Genomic DNA, 15,738 nt, shown 5'->3' on the forward strand with positions numbered 1-15,738 from the left:
CTACAACATCAACGTTCTTCCCTGGCCCTCCAGATCACCAGATTTAAACCCCATCGAACATCTTTGGGACGAGTTGGACCGACGTCTGCGACGGCGACAACCTCAACTGCAGACTCTACCTTAGCTTGCAGCAGCTTTGCAGGCTGAGTGGACAGCCATTCCACAGGATGTGATTCATCATCTCATCACTTCCATGGGCAGGAGATGCCAAGCAGTTAGTGATGCTCACGGGGGGCATACTCGTTATTGACGTTGAGTGACGTTAAACTTCAACTAGTGAGCGTGGACTTCGCCTTTGTAGACTTTGTATGTTTAGCAGTGAATGTGCAAAGTTCCACACATGTCATACGGAACTACCCGGAATAAACTTGTTAACAATTTGTCTCATATTTTGCCTTTTGCGTTATTTTTTTTGAAGAGTATATATTAAATGTATAGTGAATGTATTAAGTGTATAATTAATATATGTTTAATGGATAATTAATGTATTAAATGTATAGTGAATGTATTAAGTGTATAATTAATATATGTTTAATGGATAATTAATGTATTAAATGTATAGTTGATATATCAAGTGTATAGTTGATATATTAAGTGTATAGTTAATATATGTTTAATGGATAGTTAATGTATTAAATGTATAGTTGATATATCAAGTGTATAGTTAATATATATTTAATGGATAGTTAATGTATTAAATGTATAGTTAGTGTATTAAGTGTATAGTTAATGTATAGTTCATGTGTACCTGATTGAGCAAACTGCTTTGTTATAACACATGTAATATGAAGTCTTTTTTTTTTTTTAATCAGAAATTGAGTTTAAACCTAAAATATTTAACTAAAACACACGCTGGTAGATTTGTTAATGTTTTGTTATTACTCTAAACTCAAAATATTTAACTAGAGCTACGTTAATAGGCTGGTTTGTGTTTTGTTATTACTATTGAAACAGAATTAAACCATACGTTAATATTGAAGTTAATATCTTCGTAATTATTGTGAGGAAAAACCAACGTTCAAACTAAACTAATGAGCTCATAAACTTTATTGTGTCACAGATTACAAAGTGCGAATTGTTACAAGATCATAGATATATAACACTAGATATATATAACACTGAATAGTCAAGGTTATTATATACGTACACGTTTCTAATTACTGTGAAACTAAGAAACATATACTACAATGATACACGAAAGATAATGATATATTACATGTTCATCCTGACTTGTTCGTCTACAAGAATTATTAACATCCTATTTATACATCGAAGTACCTTTTAACGAGTTTTGGTGTTTAGAACATAGACACCTACAATAAACATTATCCAACAAGAAACGGAGACTCAATACCACTTACAACAACATTCAAATTACATAAAATGTTTAAGAACCTGCTTATAAGGAATGAGCAAAATCTGTAAACCTAAGACCCTTAAATAGAGAACACACCCACGTTTCTTATACACTACTGGTTTTAGTTATAAAAGATACGAGCACTTTATCAGTTAAGTGAGTTATTCATTACCTTCTACAAAACAGGCAATGTAGTTAACACGTAATGGGTTCATTATGGATTTAATAACAAAATAAATATAAGACAGCGTCATCTAACATTGTACTTTTATCAAATTGCTGTTTCGTCAAAGGGTGACATGCTTTATATATAGCAGGCTGAGATGTTTAAGAAACACGTTGTGAAATTATTATCCTACCCCTAAATATACGAGGTTAAATGTTTTTAAACAACGAGATTCGATTATCCTTTGAAGAACAAAATCGAAATATTTATAAAACATTGTGTGATATTTTTATTATTATAATATCTTTTATAATTGTTATCGTATCCTTTAAAAACAAGGCTAACATTTTTATAAGACACTGAGTCATGCCCTCCATAAAAGCAGGTTAAGCTGTCTCTGAAACATTGTGTTATATAGACATTTAAAAACAATGTTGAGGTGCTTGTAAAACACTGTGTGATATTACTACACACACCGTGTTTCATATTGACAGTTTTTACATGTTTTCATCTACTGAAGCAAATACTAATGTCTGGAGATGCCAGTGAATATTAACACGAACCCGAGTCTTAACAGTGATTTACAGAGAGAATTACGCGGATATTCGACATCGACAAATGTACGTAACATACAGTGTGGTGAGTAATTTAATCAGACTTCGCGGAATGTCAATAATAAACCATTGAGTGGCTTAGAAAAGCTTTAAATTTCATTATCTTATAACAACAGAGAATTTCATCTTCTGTGTGACATTAAACAATGCTAAATCCTACAGATTTGTCAAACACCTAAATAACTCGGATCAAATACTAAAAACAAATAAGTATTAGAATAAGATCAAAAGCCACAATTTACAAACTCGGTTATTTTCTTATCTTTCACACATGTGCATTATTTATTGATTTATTATCTTATCTTTCACACATGTGCATTATTTATTGATTTATTATCTTATCTTTCACACATGTTCATTATTTATTGATTTATTTTATCTTTCACACATGTGCATTATTTATTGATTTATTATCTTATCTTTCACACATGTGCATTATTTATTGATTTATTATCTTATCTTTCACACATGTGCATTATTTATTTATTAATTATCTTACCTTTTACACATGTTCATTATTTATTGATTTATTTTATCTTTCACACATGTGCATTATTTAGTGACTTATTATCTTATATTTCACACATGTGCATTATTTATTGATTTATTATCTTATCTTTCACACATGCTCATTATTTATTGATTTATTATTTTATCTTTCCTATGTGTGGTTTATTTATTAATTTATTATCTTATCTTTTCTATGTGTGAATTATTTATTGATTTATTATCTTATCTTTCCTAGGTGTGGTTTATTTATTAATTTATTATCTTACCTTTTCTATATGTGGTTTATTTATTGATTTATTATCTTACCTTTTCTATATGTGGTTTATTTATTGATTTATTATCTTACCTTTCCTATGTGTGGTTTATTTATTGATTTATTATCTTACCTTTCCTATGTGTGATTTATTTATTGATTTATTATCTTATCTTTCGTATGTATGGTTTATTTATTGATTTATTATCTTATCTTTCCTATGTATGGTTTATTTATTGATTTATTATCTTATCTTTCCTATGTTTGGTTTATTTATTGATTTATTATCTCATCTTTCCTATATGTGGTTTATTTATTGAATTATTATCTTATCTTTTCTATGTGTGAATTATTTATTGATTTATTATCTTATCTTTTCTATGTATGGTTTATTTATCAATTTATTATCTTACCTTTCCTATATGTTGTTTATTTATTGATTTATTATCTTACCTTTCCTATATGTGGTTTATTTATTGATTTATTATCTTATCTTTTATATGTGTGAATTATTTATTGATTTATTATCTTATTTTTCCTATGTATGGTTTATTTATTAATTTATTATCTTACCTTTTCTATATGTGGTTTATTTATTGATTTATTATCTTACCTTTCCTATGTGTGGTTTATTTATTGATTTATTATCTTATCTTACCTATGTGTAGTTTATTTATTGATTTATTATCTTATCTTACCTATGTGTGGTTTATTTATTGATTTATCATCTTGTCTTTCCTATGTGTGGTTTATTTATTGATTTATTATCTTATCTTTCCTATATGTGGTTTATTTATTGATTTATTATCTTACCTTTCCTATGTGAGGTTTATTTATTGATTTATTATCTTATCTCACCTATGTGTGGTTTATTTATTGATTTATTATCTTGTCTTTCTTATGTGTGGTTTATTTATTGATTTATTATCTTATCTTTCCTATATGTAGTTTATTTATTGATTTATTATCTTATCTTACCCATGTGTGGTTTATTTATTGATTTATTATCTTATCTTACCTATGTGTGTTTTATTTATTGATTTATTATCTTATCTTTCCCATATGTGGATTATCTAGTTGTGTTTCATTGAGGTAACAAGATCCCGAATTTCATTTGAATATTTATTTTATTTCTCACACCTTGAGAGACATATATGATTTGCACATATTTTCTCTTACGTGTAAAGTTCTATTTCATATTGCAACTCACGTACTGTTTTAATGGGGCACATCGTGTGACGAATTTAACAGTAACAAGTTTAAGTTTCAATATAATAATAAAGTTGACGAAAGTAATTAAAATTTTTGACAACGAAAATGTTTTTTCCGTCAACAAGGAGTAGATGTATTTAAAATTTGTTTTAACTTTTTTCAAATTGTCGGTTATTTTAAATTGTGTAAGTTTTCTCATTAATAACAAAAGTGGAAATATTGCTTCTATACACGAAAAATAAACTTTAATTTGTTCTTAAACTAAAACAAACAATACGAATATTAAAATAATTCACAGTCCTCATTTCTGAGCAATAAGTATTTTAATTATTTCAATATAAAACTAATTGTAGCAAAAGTTAATCTTCTCTTGGTACCAGTTTGTCTTTATTGGATAATTTTGATGCTAGTGTTGAAACTTGTAGCAATAAGTATTTTAATTATTTCAATATAAAACTAATTGTAGCAAAAGTCAATCTTCTCTTGGTACCAGTTTGTCTTTATTGGATAATTTTGATGCTAGTGTTGAAACTTGTTAAGACAAAAATCTTCTTGGAAAACCATTGAAAGTGGCTCATAGAGTACAAAGTAACATTACGAGAGGAAGTCATCCTGAATGAATCGTTATTTTGGAAACTCTTCTGTGTTTCATATTTCTAGATATTGTCGTTAACTGATAGTTAATTTTAACATCTTAACTTGTTTCAGAATTTCAAGAAGAGCTGCGTAAGGGCTAACTGTACTATCAGTTCCTAATTTTAACTTATAGACTAGAGAGAATGAAGGCAGCTGGTCAACAGCACCCATCGCCAACTCTTGTGTTGCTCTAATCAATTAGTGGAATTTGACTGTCACTATTAGACCTATGATTCTTAAAGTGTTGAGGAAGTTTTTTGTGTGTGTTTATTGGCAGTGGGACGACAATCGTGGATTCTTGGGTCCACTGCTTTGTGGCTAGACCACTTGTGGACACATCAAACACTTAACGACTTGCAATCTTATTGGATGAACGAAAAACTAAACTGGCCGATTCAGATGGTGAACTAGCAGCTTGGAGCTGGGTTTTGTTCCAGTAGAATCAACGGTAACAGCCATTGCTCGCGGCGGGCATTGGTCACGTGGCTCAAACTGAGTGTTTCTAGTGCCACCGTTAATGGAGGCCATGCGGCGGGATCCAAAGCGAATCGAATTTCGTGGGCAGATTATTGCAAGGAAACAGGTCTTGAAGACATGTTTAAAGTTGATGGCGTAGCTTCCGTACACCAACGGATTGACGCAGGAATTGGAAACTGCGAATATAAATAGCGAAGACTGAATCTTGGAATCCACTTTGTTTGCCGACTCCCTATCTATCTGATGCCAAAGAACCATCACAACGTAGGGCGTCCAGCACGAGAAAAATGCAGAGACGATGGTTATGGCCATTCGGAGGGTACGCGTACGAGCTCTTTCTATACGTGACATATCGGACCTTCGCAGTCGAAGACGTCCACGGAACTGTTGCTCTTGGGATAAATCTCCTGGAAGAAATAAAACTGTTTCCATATGATATCATTAAAAAAACTATTTCCTGGTATGAAATCCAACATTGTGTTATTAAAGATACCTTCGGATCAAGATAACTTCACGCGTTACAAAGCAAGTGAAATACTTAGACAGCCTTCATGTATAGTTTCACTATAATAACACTAGGTGACGCAAGTACTTCGAGTTAGGATTTTTTTTCAAGAAAATGCAATAGCACGCCAGCTAAACAAAACCAATATTGAAAAAAAAAAACAGTTTCTAGTTTTGTTTGTTGGTTGGTTTTTCGATCGCTATCTTATATTTCTTCAAAAACTGTTTCGTATTTTGATGAAAAGATATTATGTTTACTCATAATGTGTGCACATACGTACCTTATTTGACATCTCTCAGTAGAAGGTTTATTAATCTCATATTAGTCTTGCAGCTATTAAATTATTCTGGAGATATTCCGTAAAGGTTCTACTAAATTCCCTAGATGGCGCATGTTTATCTTAAGGGTTTTTTGTTTTGTTTTGTTTTTTAATTCCGCGCGAAGCTACTCGAGGGCTATCTGCGTTAGCCGTCCCTAATTTAGCAGTGTAAGACTAGAGGGAAAGCAGTTAGTCATCACCATCCACCGCCAACTCTTGGGCTACTCTTTTACCAACGAATAGGGGGATTGACCGTCACATTATAACGTCGCCACGGCTGAAAGGGCGAATATGTTTGGTGCGACCGGCATTCGAACCCGCTACCGTCAGATTACGAGTCGAACGCCTTAACACGCTTGGCCATGCCGGGCCCATAAAAAATGCGACATTTTTTTCAGTACGCATGTGCGTGTTTTCTAATAGCAAAGCCACATAGGGCTATTTGCATCTGCTGAGTCCGCCGAGGGGAACCGAACCCCTGATTTGAGCGTTGTAAATCCTTAGACTTACAGCTGTACCAGCCTGGGACTTCTTAAGAGTTATACGATAACAAAAACACACCAAAAAACAATGATGCAGTTGAATATATACATTTGTTTAAAGCATATCCAACTAGATTCTTCATGTTTCTTAGTCGAGGAACGTTTCGTAGTGAAATAAGAAAGTGACAAGAGACAGTTGAATAAAAAATTTTAAAGAGAAAAAAAAATTGAAGTTAAAAACAGTTTGATAGAACTGAGACTTGGATAATTTAGTTCATGATCGAAGTAAACTTGAATTAGCAAACCTGTTTGTTTTAATGTATTATTTTCTTCTGCGAAGTATGATTTTATCCAAGTATTTCTATATCAATTTTCATCTCTTTAGAGTTACCCTGAGAAAGAGAGGTTTCGAAAGTGCCCATCCCTTAGAGTAAGTGTGCGTGTTTTTTTCTTATTGCAAAGCCACATAAGACTATATGCTGAGTCCACCTAGGGGAATCGATCTCCTGATTTAAGTGTTGTAAATCCGTGTAGACTTGCCGCTGTACCAGCGGGAGACAGTTTAGAGTGAACCGATGTTTGTATCCCGAATGAAAGGGGGTATTATTCTTTAGGTGGTTAAGGCACTCGACTCGTAATCCAAGGGTCGCGGGTTCAAATCCCCATCGCACTAAACATGCTCGCCCTTTCACCAGTGGGGGCGTTATAATGTAACGGTCAATCCCACTATTCGCTGATTAAAAGAGTAGCCCAAGAGTTGACGGTGAGTGGTGATGACTAGCTGCCTTACCTCTAGTCTTACACTGTGAAATTAGGGACGGCTAGCGCAGATAGCCCTCGTGTAGCTTTGTGTGAATTTCAAACAAACAAACAGTTTCCCAATGTGTTTTAATATTAATTTTCTCTGAAGAACTTGGTTCATTAATTATCCACGTCGTAAACGAAGCTGTAAAAGACAACATATAATTATATACAATAATAAAAACATATTACAATATGTTAAGACATTTCTAATAACTATACACTCAACTGGCCCATATTGTATGTGTGAATTTTTTATTCAAACATAAGTTGAAACTTAAAATCAAACACTAAGTTGATTTTACTAATTATTTAAGCAATGGAAGTATTTCGAATGACATCGCAAAGTACTTGTAAAATAAGTAAAAATGTATTAATCATAACATAAATAAAACATTCTCTGGAATTTGTACTTTTTTATCACGGTCTATAAAAACTGTTTTAAAGTTTCTGATACATATTCATACATGAATTCGTATTGTCATTAAATAAAAAGTTAGTAAAGAAGTTAGAAAAACAAAAAAATTAAAAACATATTACAGCAAATGGTCTTTTTGTCTCTTTATTTAACATGTATTACGGTTTATTAAAATGTATTACCCTTTATTTAGCATGTATTACGGTTTATTTAACATGTATTACCCTTTATTTAAAACTTATTATGGTTTATTAACATGTATTACCCTTTATTTAACATGTATTACGGTTTATTAACACGTATTACTCTTATTTAACATGTATTATGGTTTATCAACATGTATTAATCTTTATTTAACATGTATTACGGTTTATTTACATGTATTATCCTTTATTTAAAATGTATTACGGTTTATCAACATGTATTACACTTTATTTAACATGTATTACGATTTATTAACATGTATTACACTTTATTTAATATATACTACCAGTCAAATATTCTGGTTTACATTTTTCTTAGAGAGGTTTTTCCAAAAAAGGCTTTTTGAATTTGTTTGGTTTGTTTTGTTTTGAATTTCGCGCAAAGTTACAAGAAGGCTATCTGCGTTAACCGTCCCTAATTTATCAGTGTAAGACTAAATGGAAGGTTACTAGTCATCACCACCCACTGCCAACTGTTGGTCTATTCTTTACCAACAAATACTACTGGGATAGACCATCACATTATATCGCTGTCATGGCTGAAAGGCCAGCATGTTTGGTGTGGCGGGGATTCGAGTCTGCGACCCTCGGATTACGAGTCGAGTGCCTTAACCACCTGGCCATGAAAAGTAGATGGAAAGCAGCTAGTGATCTCCACCCACCGCCAACTCTTGGGCTATTCTTTTACCAACAAATAGTGGGATTGACCGTCACATTATAACGCTCTCGTGGCTGAAAGGACAAGCATATTTGATGCGACGGGGTTTTGAAGTAAGAACAGAAAATTGTCATGCATGACCAGGCGGTTAAGGCACTCGACTCGTAATCCGAGTGTCGCGGGTTCGAATCCCCGTCACACCAAACATACTCGCCCTTTCAGCCATGGGGGCATTATAATGTTACGGTCAATTCCACTATTCTTTGGTAATAGAGTAGCCCAAGAGTTGGCGCTGTGTGGTGATGACTAGCTGCCTATTCTCTAGTCTTACACTGCTAAATTAGGGACAGCTAGCGCAGATAGCCCTCATGTAGCTTTGCGCGAAATTCAAAACAAACCAATCTTTCCTCATTAATGTCCCCCCCCCTCCCTGGTACAGCGGTAAGTCTACGTATTTACATCAGGAGTTCGCTTCCCCTCAGTGGACTCAGCAGATAGTCCGATGTGGCTTTGCTATAAGAAAACACACACACTCCTTGGTATCGAATGAGTACACGTGCTTATCATAAAAGATTTTATTAAATAATCCACTAGGCTTTGTAGAAAATTACATTTAAGCCAAGATGGTAACCAACTCTGGTTAAAAAAACTCAATTATTTTGTATTTTTGTTTGTTCGACAATTATGAATCGTTTTATGAAAATATTATTGATACTAAATGAATGCTTGAACATCTCGTGCTGGTTATTACCTTCACTGTCTCGGGAACGTCGGGTGATCACCCACAGAATCTTGGAATAGCAATAAATGATAATAATCAGAGGAACTCCGTAGAGGACTAGAACACAGAAGACGTTGTAGATCTGATCTTGCCAAGGATCCGAGAGAAATTCAAAAGTCACGCACTGCGTATAGTCTGGGAAGTCTGGGTGACGTTGAACTTTGAACAACACACACTAGGGAACAGAGACTTATATATTTTAATCAGTGAGAAGTACATGAACACAGAAACACAGTTAATAGAGAAGGAACAGTCGAAATGTTATGAACATTAATGAAGTTTCTGTTTCTTGACTGAACAAGGTTTGTAGGAAGAGAAGACAAGTAAATTTTGTTGTTTTTAAGTTTAGAATAAACCTTGGCAAATAGTAACGAGGACTCGAGGTTTTTATAATATATTTGTTCCATAATCCTATAATTCTTGGAGATTTGGTTACTCGTAAGAGTGTCATATCTTAGTGAGCATAAGGCTAGACTACTGATCGAATTGTGCATATATTTTTTATTATTAAACACTATAATTATAGGTGATTAGAGCGATCGACTCGCAATCTAAGGGTCGCGGGTTCGAATCGCTGTCACACCAAATATGCTGACCTCTTCAGCCGTGGGGGCGTAATAATGTGACGATCAATCCCTCTATTCGTTGCTAAAAGAGTAGCCCAAGAGTTGATGGTAGGTAGTGATGATTAGCTGTTCTCCCTCTAGTCTTATACTGCAAAATTAGGGACGGCTAGCGCAGATAGCCCTCGTGTAGCTTTGTGCGAAATTAAAAAACAATGCGCTAGCTGTACACACCGCGAATATCGAAACCTAAATTTTAGCGATATACCTCTTAAAACATACGTTGGCTGAACCACCTGGAACTTTAAACAAAACAACCTGGCGACAATCGAAAACAAAAATACTTAGGTATAGAGTTTTACTGACAGAAACTTTAAGCGGTTTGGAATCCTGCTGCAGAACGTATAGTTCTCTCAGCCTTGGGAAAGTTGTAAAGTAACGAACCATCCGACTATTCGTTAATGTAGAGAGTCACAAGAGTTAGCAATGGGTGATGTTGACTTACTACCTTCAATCTACTAAATTAAGGACGGCTACGCAAATAGCTTGAGTGACATTCAAAATGGCCCGGCATGGCCAAGCGTGTTAAGGCGTGTAATCTGAGGGTCGCGGGTTCGCATTCCCGTCGCGCCAAACATACTCGTCCTTTCAGCCGTAAAGGCGTTATAAAGTGACGGTCAATCCTCCTATTCGTTGGTAAAAGAGTAGCCCAAGATTTGGCGGTGGGTGGTGATGACTAGCTGCCTTCCCTCTTGTCTTACACTACTAAATTAGGGACGACTAGCCCAGATAGCCTTCGAGTAGCTTTGTGCGAAATTCAAAAACCAAAAACAAACAACAGACATTCAAAAACAAATAGATGCGTTTTACAAATCAAAGAGCCACTAAGACAACAACAAAAAAAAAAACAATGTTTGTATATCTATCTTGCTTAATTTAATGGAGTTTATCTCGTTTCGAAAATACTTTAATTATTCGATTTAATAACTATTCTATTGCTACCACTAGTTTTCCAGATTAAAGGACGGTCGATAAGTCCTTTGTTTCTTTAGTCCTAAAAATAACTATCATTTACATGATTAACTGGGCTGCACGTGACTTGATAGCTATTGAACTAGTCTGCAAAGGTCCACGATTTACGTCATATCACTAAAAAGTCAGAAAGCTCTTGGGTAAAGGATGTCCTAGACAAGCAAATAAACATATAGAAAATTTTGTCTTTGATACGCTTTGCTTTCAGTTTTCATAATCAACTACAATGTTAAAAGAACATAATTATAAAAAGCATGTAATTCGAACAAAGTAAACATACATAGTTTGTTTTCTCTTGGACGTCACGCACTGAAAAGTTTCATGTTCTTACTGAATTATTAGACCTATAGTTTACAAATACAATTAAAACCAGCATGTAAAGGTTTCAGACATATTTTTCCTTAAAATAAAATACAGCTAATAATACCGCAAAGTCAACAATTGTAATGTGCTGTTCTCGGTTTCATCGTTCTACGATTATCGTGGATAGCCCTCTAGTAGCTTTGCGCGAAATTAAAAAAAAACAATCCAAAGTATATTGTGTGTATATTATTGGAGTAAAGGTTTTCTTGTAGCTGTTTAATGACATCAAATCAGAAAACACTATAAGTACTGTTTAATATAATAAATAGATATCACTTTGGTGTAAGACTTTGAAAAGAAAAAGAAATGATAATAATGAAATAATATTTAATCTTAAAATTAAAATTATCACTCTAATTATACATGAAAATTTGTAAATTAATATATATTATTTTAATTACAATTTTGTAATCCTTTTTTTCTCTTAATAAGCACCCAAATATGCTCGTCCTTTCAGCTGTGAGGGAGTTAAAATGCGACAATCAATCCCACTATTCGTTGGTAAAAGATTAGACCAATAGTTGGCGGTGGGTGGTTATGACTAGCTACCTTCCCTCTAGTCTTACACTGCTAACTCGGAGACAGCTAGCGCAGATAGCCCTAGGGTAGCTTTGCGCGAAATTCAAAACAAATCAAACTAATCTCTTAACAAAACCAATCTCTCTAATGATTCAGAAATTCCGAAGAGTTAAAATGTTACAAACCGAGTTTCGTTATCCGTGGTGCCCACAGAATAGATAGTCTATTTCGTAGCTTTGTGCTTACCAACGAACAAACAAACTAAATCAGAGTGTCTTTTGTGATCGAATTGTCTTAAAAGAAAACAATCTTGTGGCTTCTCCCTAAACGTTCTTAAAAACAAACATCTTACGATTAGGTTTGTCCTTGTGTTTGTTTGAGATTAAGTTCAAACTACACAATAGACTATCTGTGTTCTGCCCACCACGGGCACCGAGTTCGCAGAGATGGCGCTGTGCCACTAGGTGGGGGGCACTCATGATTATGATGGAGTCATAAAGGACAGGTGTAAACAGTTACTTTGTGTTTTGTTTTGTTTTTGCGTTTTTGAGACTTACGTAAAACAGAAAATGATATTGGTAAGAGCAATCCTCTATATGACTATACTTTTTCTAAGACAAAAAAAACAAAAGTCATTGTTCATTTTGTTTCTTTCAGAATTGGCCCGGCATGGCCAAGCGTGTTAAAGCGTGCGAGTCGTAATCTGAGGGTCGCGGGTTGGCATCCCTATCGCGCCAAACATGCTCGCCCTTTCAGTCGTGAGAGCGTTATAATGTTACAGTCAATCCCACTATTCGTTGGTAAAAGAGTAGCCCAAGAGTTGGCGGTGATGACTAGCTGCCTTCCCTCTAGTCTTACACTGCTAAATTAAGGACGGCTAGCACAGATAGCCCTCGAGTAGCTTTGTGCGAAATTCCAAAACAAACAAACAAAATTTCAGAATATTCGTGCAAGGTACATAAGGAGCTAATAGAGAGTTCAAATTTTTAACTGATAAACTTGAGGAAGAAGGCCTAAAATACCTACCGCCAACTTTTGGTCTACTTTTGTCCAACAGAATAATGGAAAATTGACAGTAACTGGTACAGTGTACCACTCCTTCAAAGAACGAAATGAATGTTCAGCAAACACGAACTCTCAGATTCTGAGACCGAGCACACTAACACTGCCTCGCTGGTTCTACCGATCTGATTCACGGTTAGTTTATTCGATAGCAAAAGGCTTTGATCTGACTCAATACTAAAACCCATTTGACTCAAATGTTCCACTATTAAAATAGGCATCACGAAGTAAGATGGTTTACAGTATGTCATTGAGAATGTTGGATTTTCTCAACTTCGTCTGTCCAAAATGTATGAAGTCTTTACATGGAGTAGAAGAAAGGACGAGTGTGTTTGATGCGACGGGCATTCGAACACGCGGCCCTCAGATTACGAGACGAACGCCTTAACCTCCTGGCCATGCCGGGCCCCATTAACTTTTCGAAGTACTAAAAGAAATATGACAGTCAATCACTCAGTAATATCTACACAAACTCGTTAAAATCATGCGATGTGGAACAGTGTTGAACTACAAGGGAATATCGACTAAATAATAACTTGTGAAACTGGTTTGTGTCATTTTGAGTTCATTTTTACATTCAATACCTGAACAAACTCGTTAAAATCATGCCACGTCGATGTGGAACAGTGTTGAACTACAAGGGAATATCGACTAAATATTAACTTGTGAAACTGGTTTGTGTTATTTTGAGTTCATTTTTACATTAAATACCTGCACAAACTCGTTAAAATCATGCCACGTTGATATGGAACAGTGTTGAAATACAAGGGAATATCGACTAAATATTAACTTGTGAAACTGGTTTGTGTTATTTTGAGTTCATTTTTACATTCGATACCTGCACAAACTCGTTAAAATCATCCCACGTCGATGTGTAACAGTGTTGAAATACAAGGGAATACCGACTAAATAATAACTTGTGAAACTGGTTTGTGTCATTTTGAGTTCATTTTTACATTCAATACCTGCACAAACTCGCTAAAATCATGCCATGTCGATGTGGAACAGTATTGAAATACAAGGGAATATCGACTAAATATTAACTTGTGAAACTGGTTTGTGTTATTTTGAGTTCATTTTTACATTCAATACCTGCACAAACTCGCTAAAATCATGCCATGTCGATGTGGAACAGTGTTGAACTACAAGGGAATATCGACTAAATATTAACTTGTGAAACTGGTTTGTGTTATTTTGAGTTCATTTTTACATTCGATACCTGCACAAACTCGTTAAAATCATCCCACGTCGATGTGAAACAGTGTTGAACTACAAGGGAATACCGACTAAATAATAACTTGTGAAACTGGTTTGTGTCATTTTGAGTTCATTTTTACATTCAATACCTGCACAAACTCGCTAAAATCATGCCATGTCGATGTGGAACAGTGTTGAAATACAAGGGAATATCGACTAAATATTAACTTGTGAAACTGGTTTGTGTTATTTTGAGTTCATTTTTACATTCGATACCTGCACAAACTCGTTAAAATCATGCCACGTCAATGTGGAACAGTGTTGAACTACAAAGGAATATCGACTAAATATTAACTTGTGAAACTGGTTTGTGTTATTTTGAGTTCATTTTTACATTCAATACCTGCACAAACTCGTTAAAGTCATGCCACGTCGATGTGAAACAGTGTTGAACTACAAGGGAATATCGACTAAATATTAACTTGTGAAACTGGTTTGTGTTATTTTGAGTTCATTTTTACATTCAATACCTGCCCAAACTCGTTAAAATCATGCCACGTCGATGTGAAACAGTGTTGAAATACAAGGGAATACCGACTAAATATTAACTTGTGAAACTGGTTTGTGTTATTTTGAGTTTCATTTTTACATTCGATTATTGCAAATAAACTTGTGTGATCATTTTGTAGGCCAATTGAAATAATATTTAAGAAACTACAGCAGGTACACAACCATTTAAAAAAACTTGTGTGATCATTCTGTAGGCCAATTGAAATAATATTTAAGAAACTACAGCAGGTACACAACCATTTAAAGAAACTTGTGTGATCATTCTGTAGGCCAATTGAAATAATATTTAAGAAACTACAGCAGGTACACAACAATTTAAAGAAACTTGTGTGATCATTCTGTAGGCCAATTGAAATAATATTTAAGAAACTACAGCAGGTACACAACCATTTAAAAAAACTTGTGTGATCATTCTGTAGGCCAATTGAAATAATATTTAAGAAACTACAGCAGGTACACAACCATTTAAAAAAACTTGTGTGATCATTCTGTAGGCCAATTGAAATAATATTTAAGAAACTACAGCAGGTACACAACCATTTAAAGAAACTTGTGTGATCATTCTGTAGGCCAATTGAAATAATATTTAAGAAACTACAGCAGGTACACAACCATTTAAAGAAACTTGTGTGATCATTTTGTAGGCCAATTGAAATAATATTTAAGAAACTACAGCAGGTACACAACCATTTAAAGAAACTTGTGTGATCATTCTGTAGGCCAATTGAAATAATATTTAAGAAACTACAGAAGGTACACAACCATTTAAAGAAACTTGTGTGATCATTCTGTAGGCCAATTGAAATAATATTTGAGAAACTACAGCAGGTACACAACCATTTAAAGAAACTTGTGTGATCATTCTGTAGGCCAATTGAAATAATATTTGAGAAACTACAGCAGGTACACAACCATTTAAAGAAACTTCTGTGATCATTTTGTAGGCCAATTGAAATAATATTTAAGAAACTACAGCAGGTACACAACCATTTAAAGAAACTTGTGTGATCATTCTGTAGGCCAATTGAAATAATATTTAA

General features: G+C 34.1%; 1 protein-coding gene across 2 annotated transcripts in view; it reads right to left on the minus strand.

Annotated features, from left to right (window-relative positions):
• Positions 1-3,825: 3,825 nt before the first annotated feature.
• The window catches only part of LOC143231771 (adipokinetic hormone/corazonin-related peptide receptor variant I-like), an 89,837-nt gene continuing 77,924 nt past the window's right edge, over positions 3,826-15,738 (minus strand). The window contains exons 2-3 of one of the 2 annotated variants that reach the window (XM_076466413.1): positions 9,363-9,567; positions 3,826-5,647 (exon numbers count right to left, since the gene is read on the minus strand). In XM_076466413.1, the coding sequence (XP_076322528.1) occupies positions 5,130-5,647; positions 9,363-9,567 (723 nt within the window). In that variant the 3' untranslated portion in view covers positions 3,826-5,129. The remainder of the gene's footprint in view (positions 5,648-9,362; positions 9,568-15,738) is intronic. The other variant, XM_076466415.1, reaches the window with a different exon arrangement.

Source organism: Tachypleus tridentatus, chromosome 11, assembly GCF_004210375.1.
Source record: "Tachypleus tridentatus isolate NWPU-2018 chromosome 11, ASM421037v1, whole genome shotgun sequence".
NCBI lineage: Eukaryota > Metazoa > Arthropoda > Merostomata > Xiphosura > Limulidae > Tachypleus > Tachypleus tridentatus.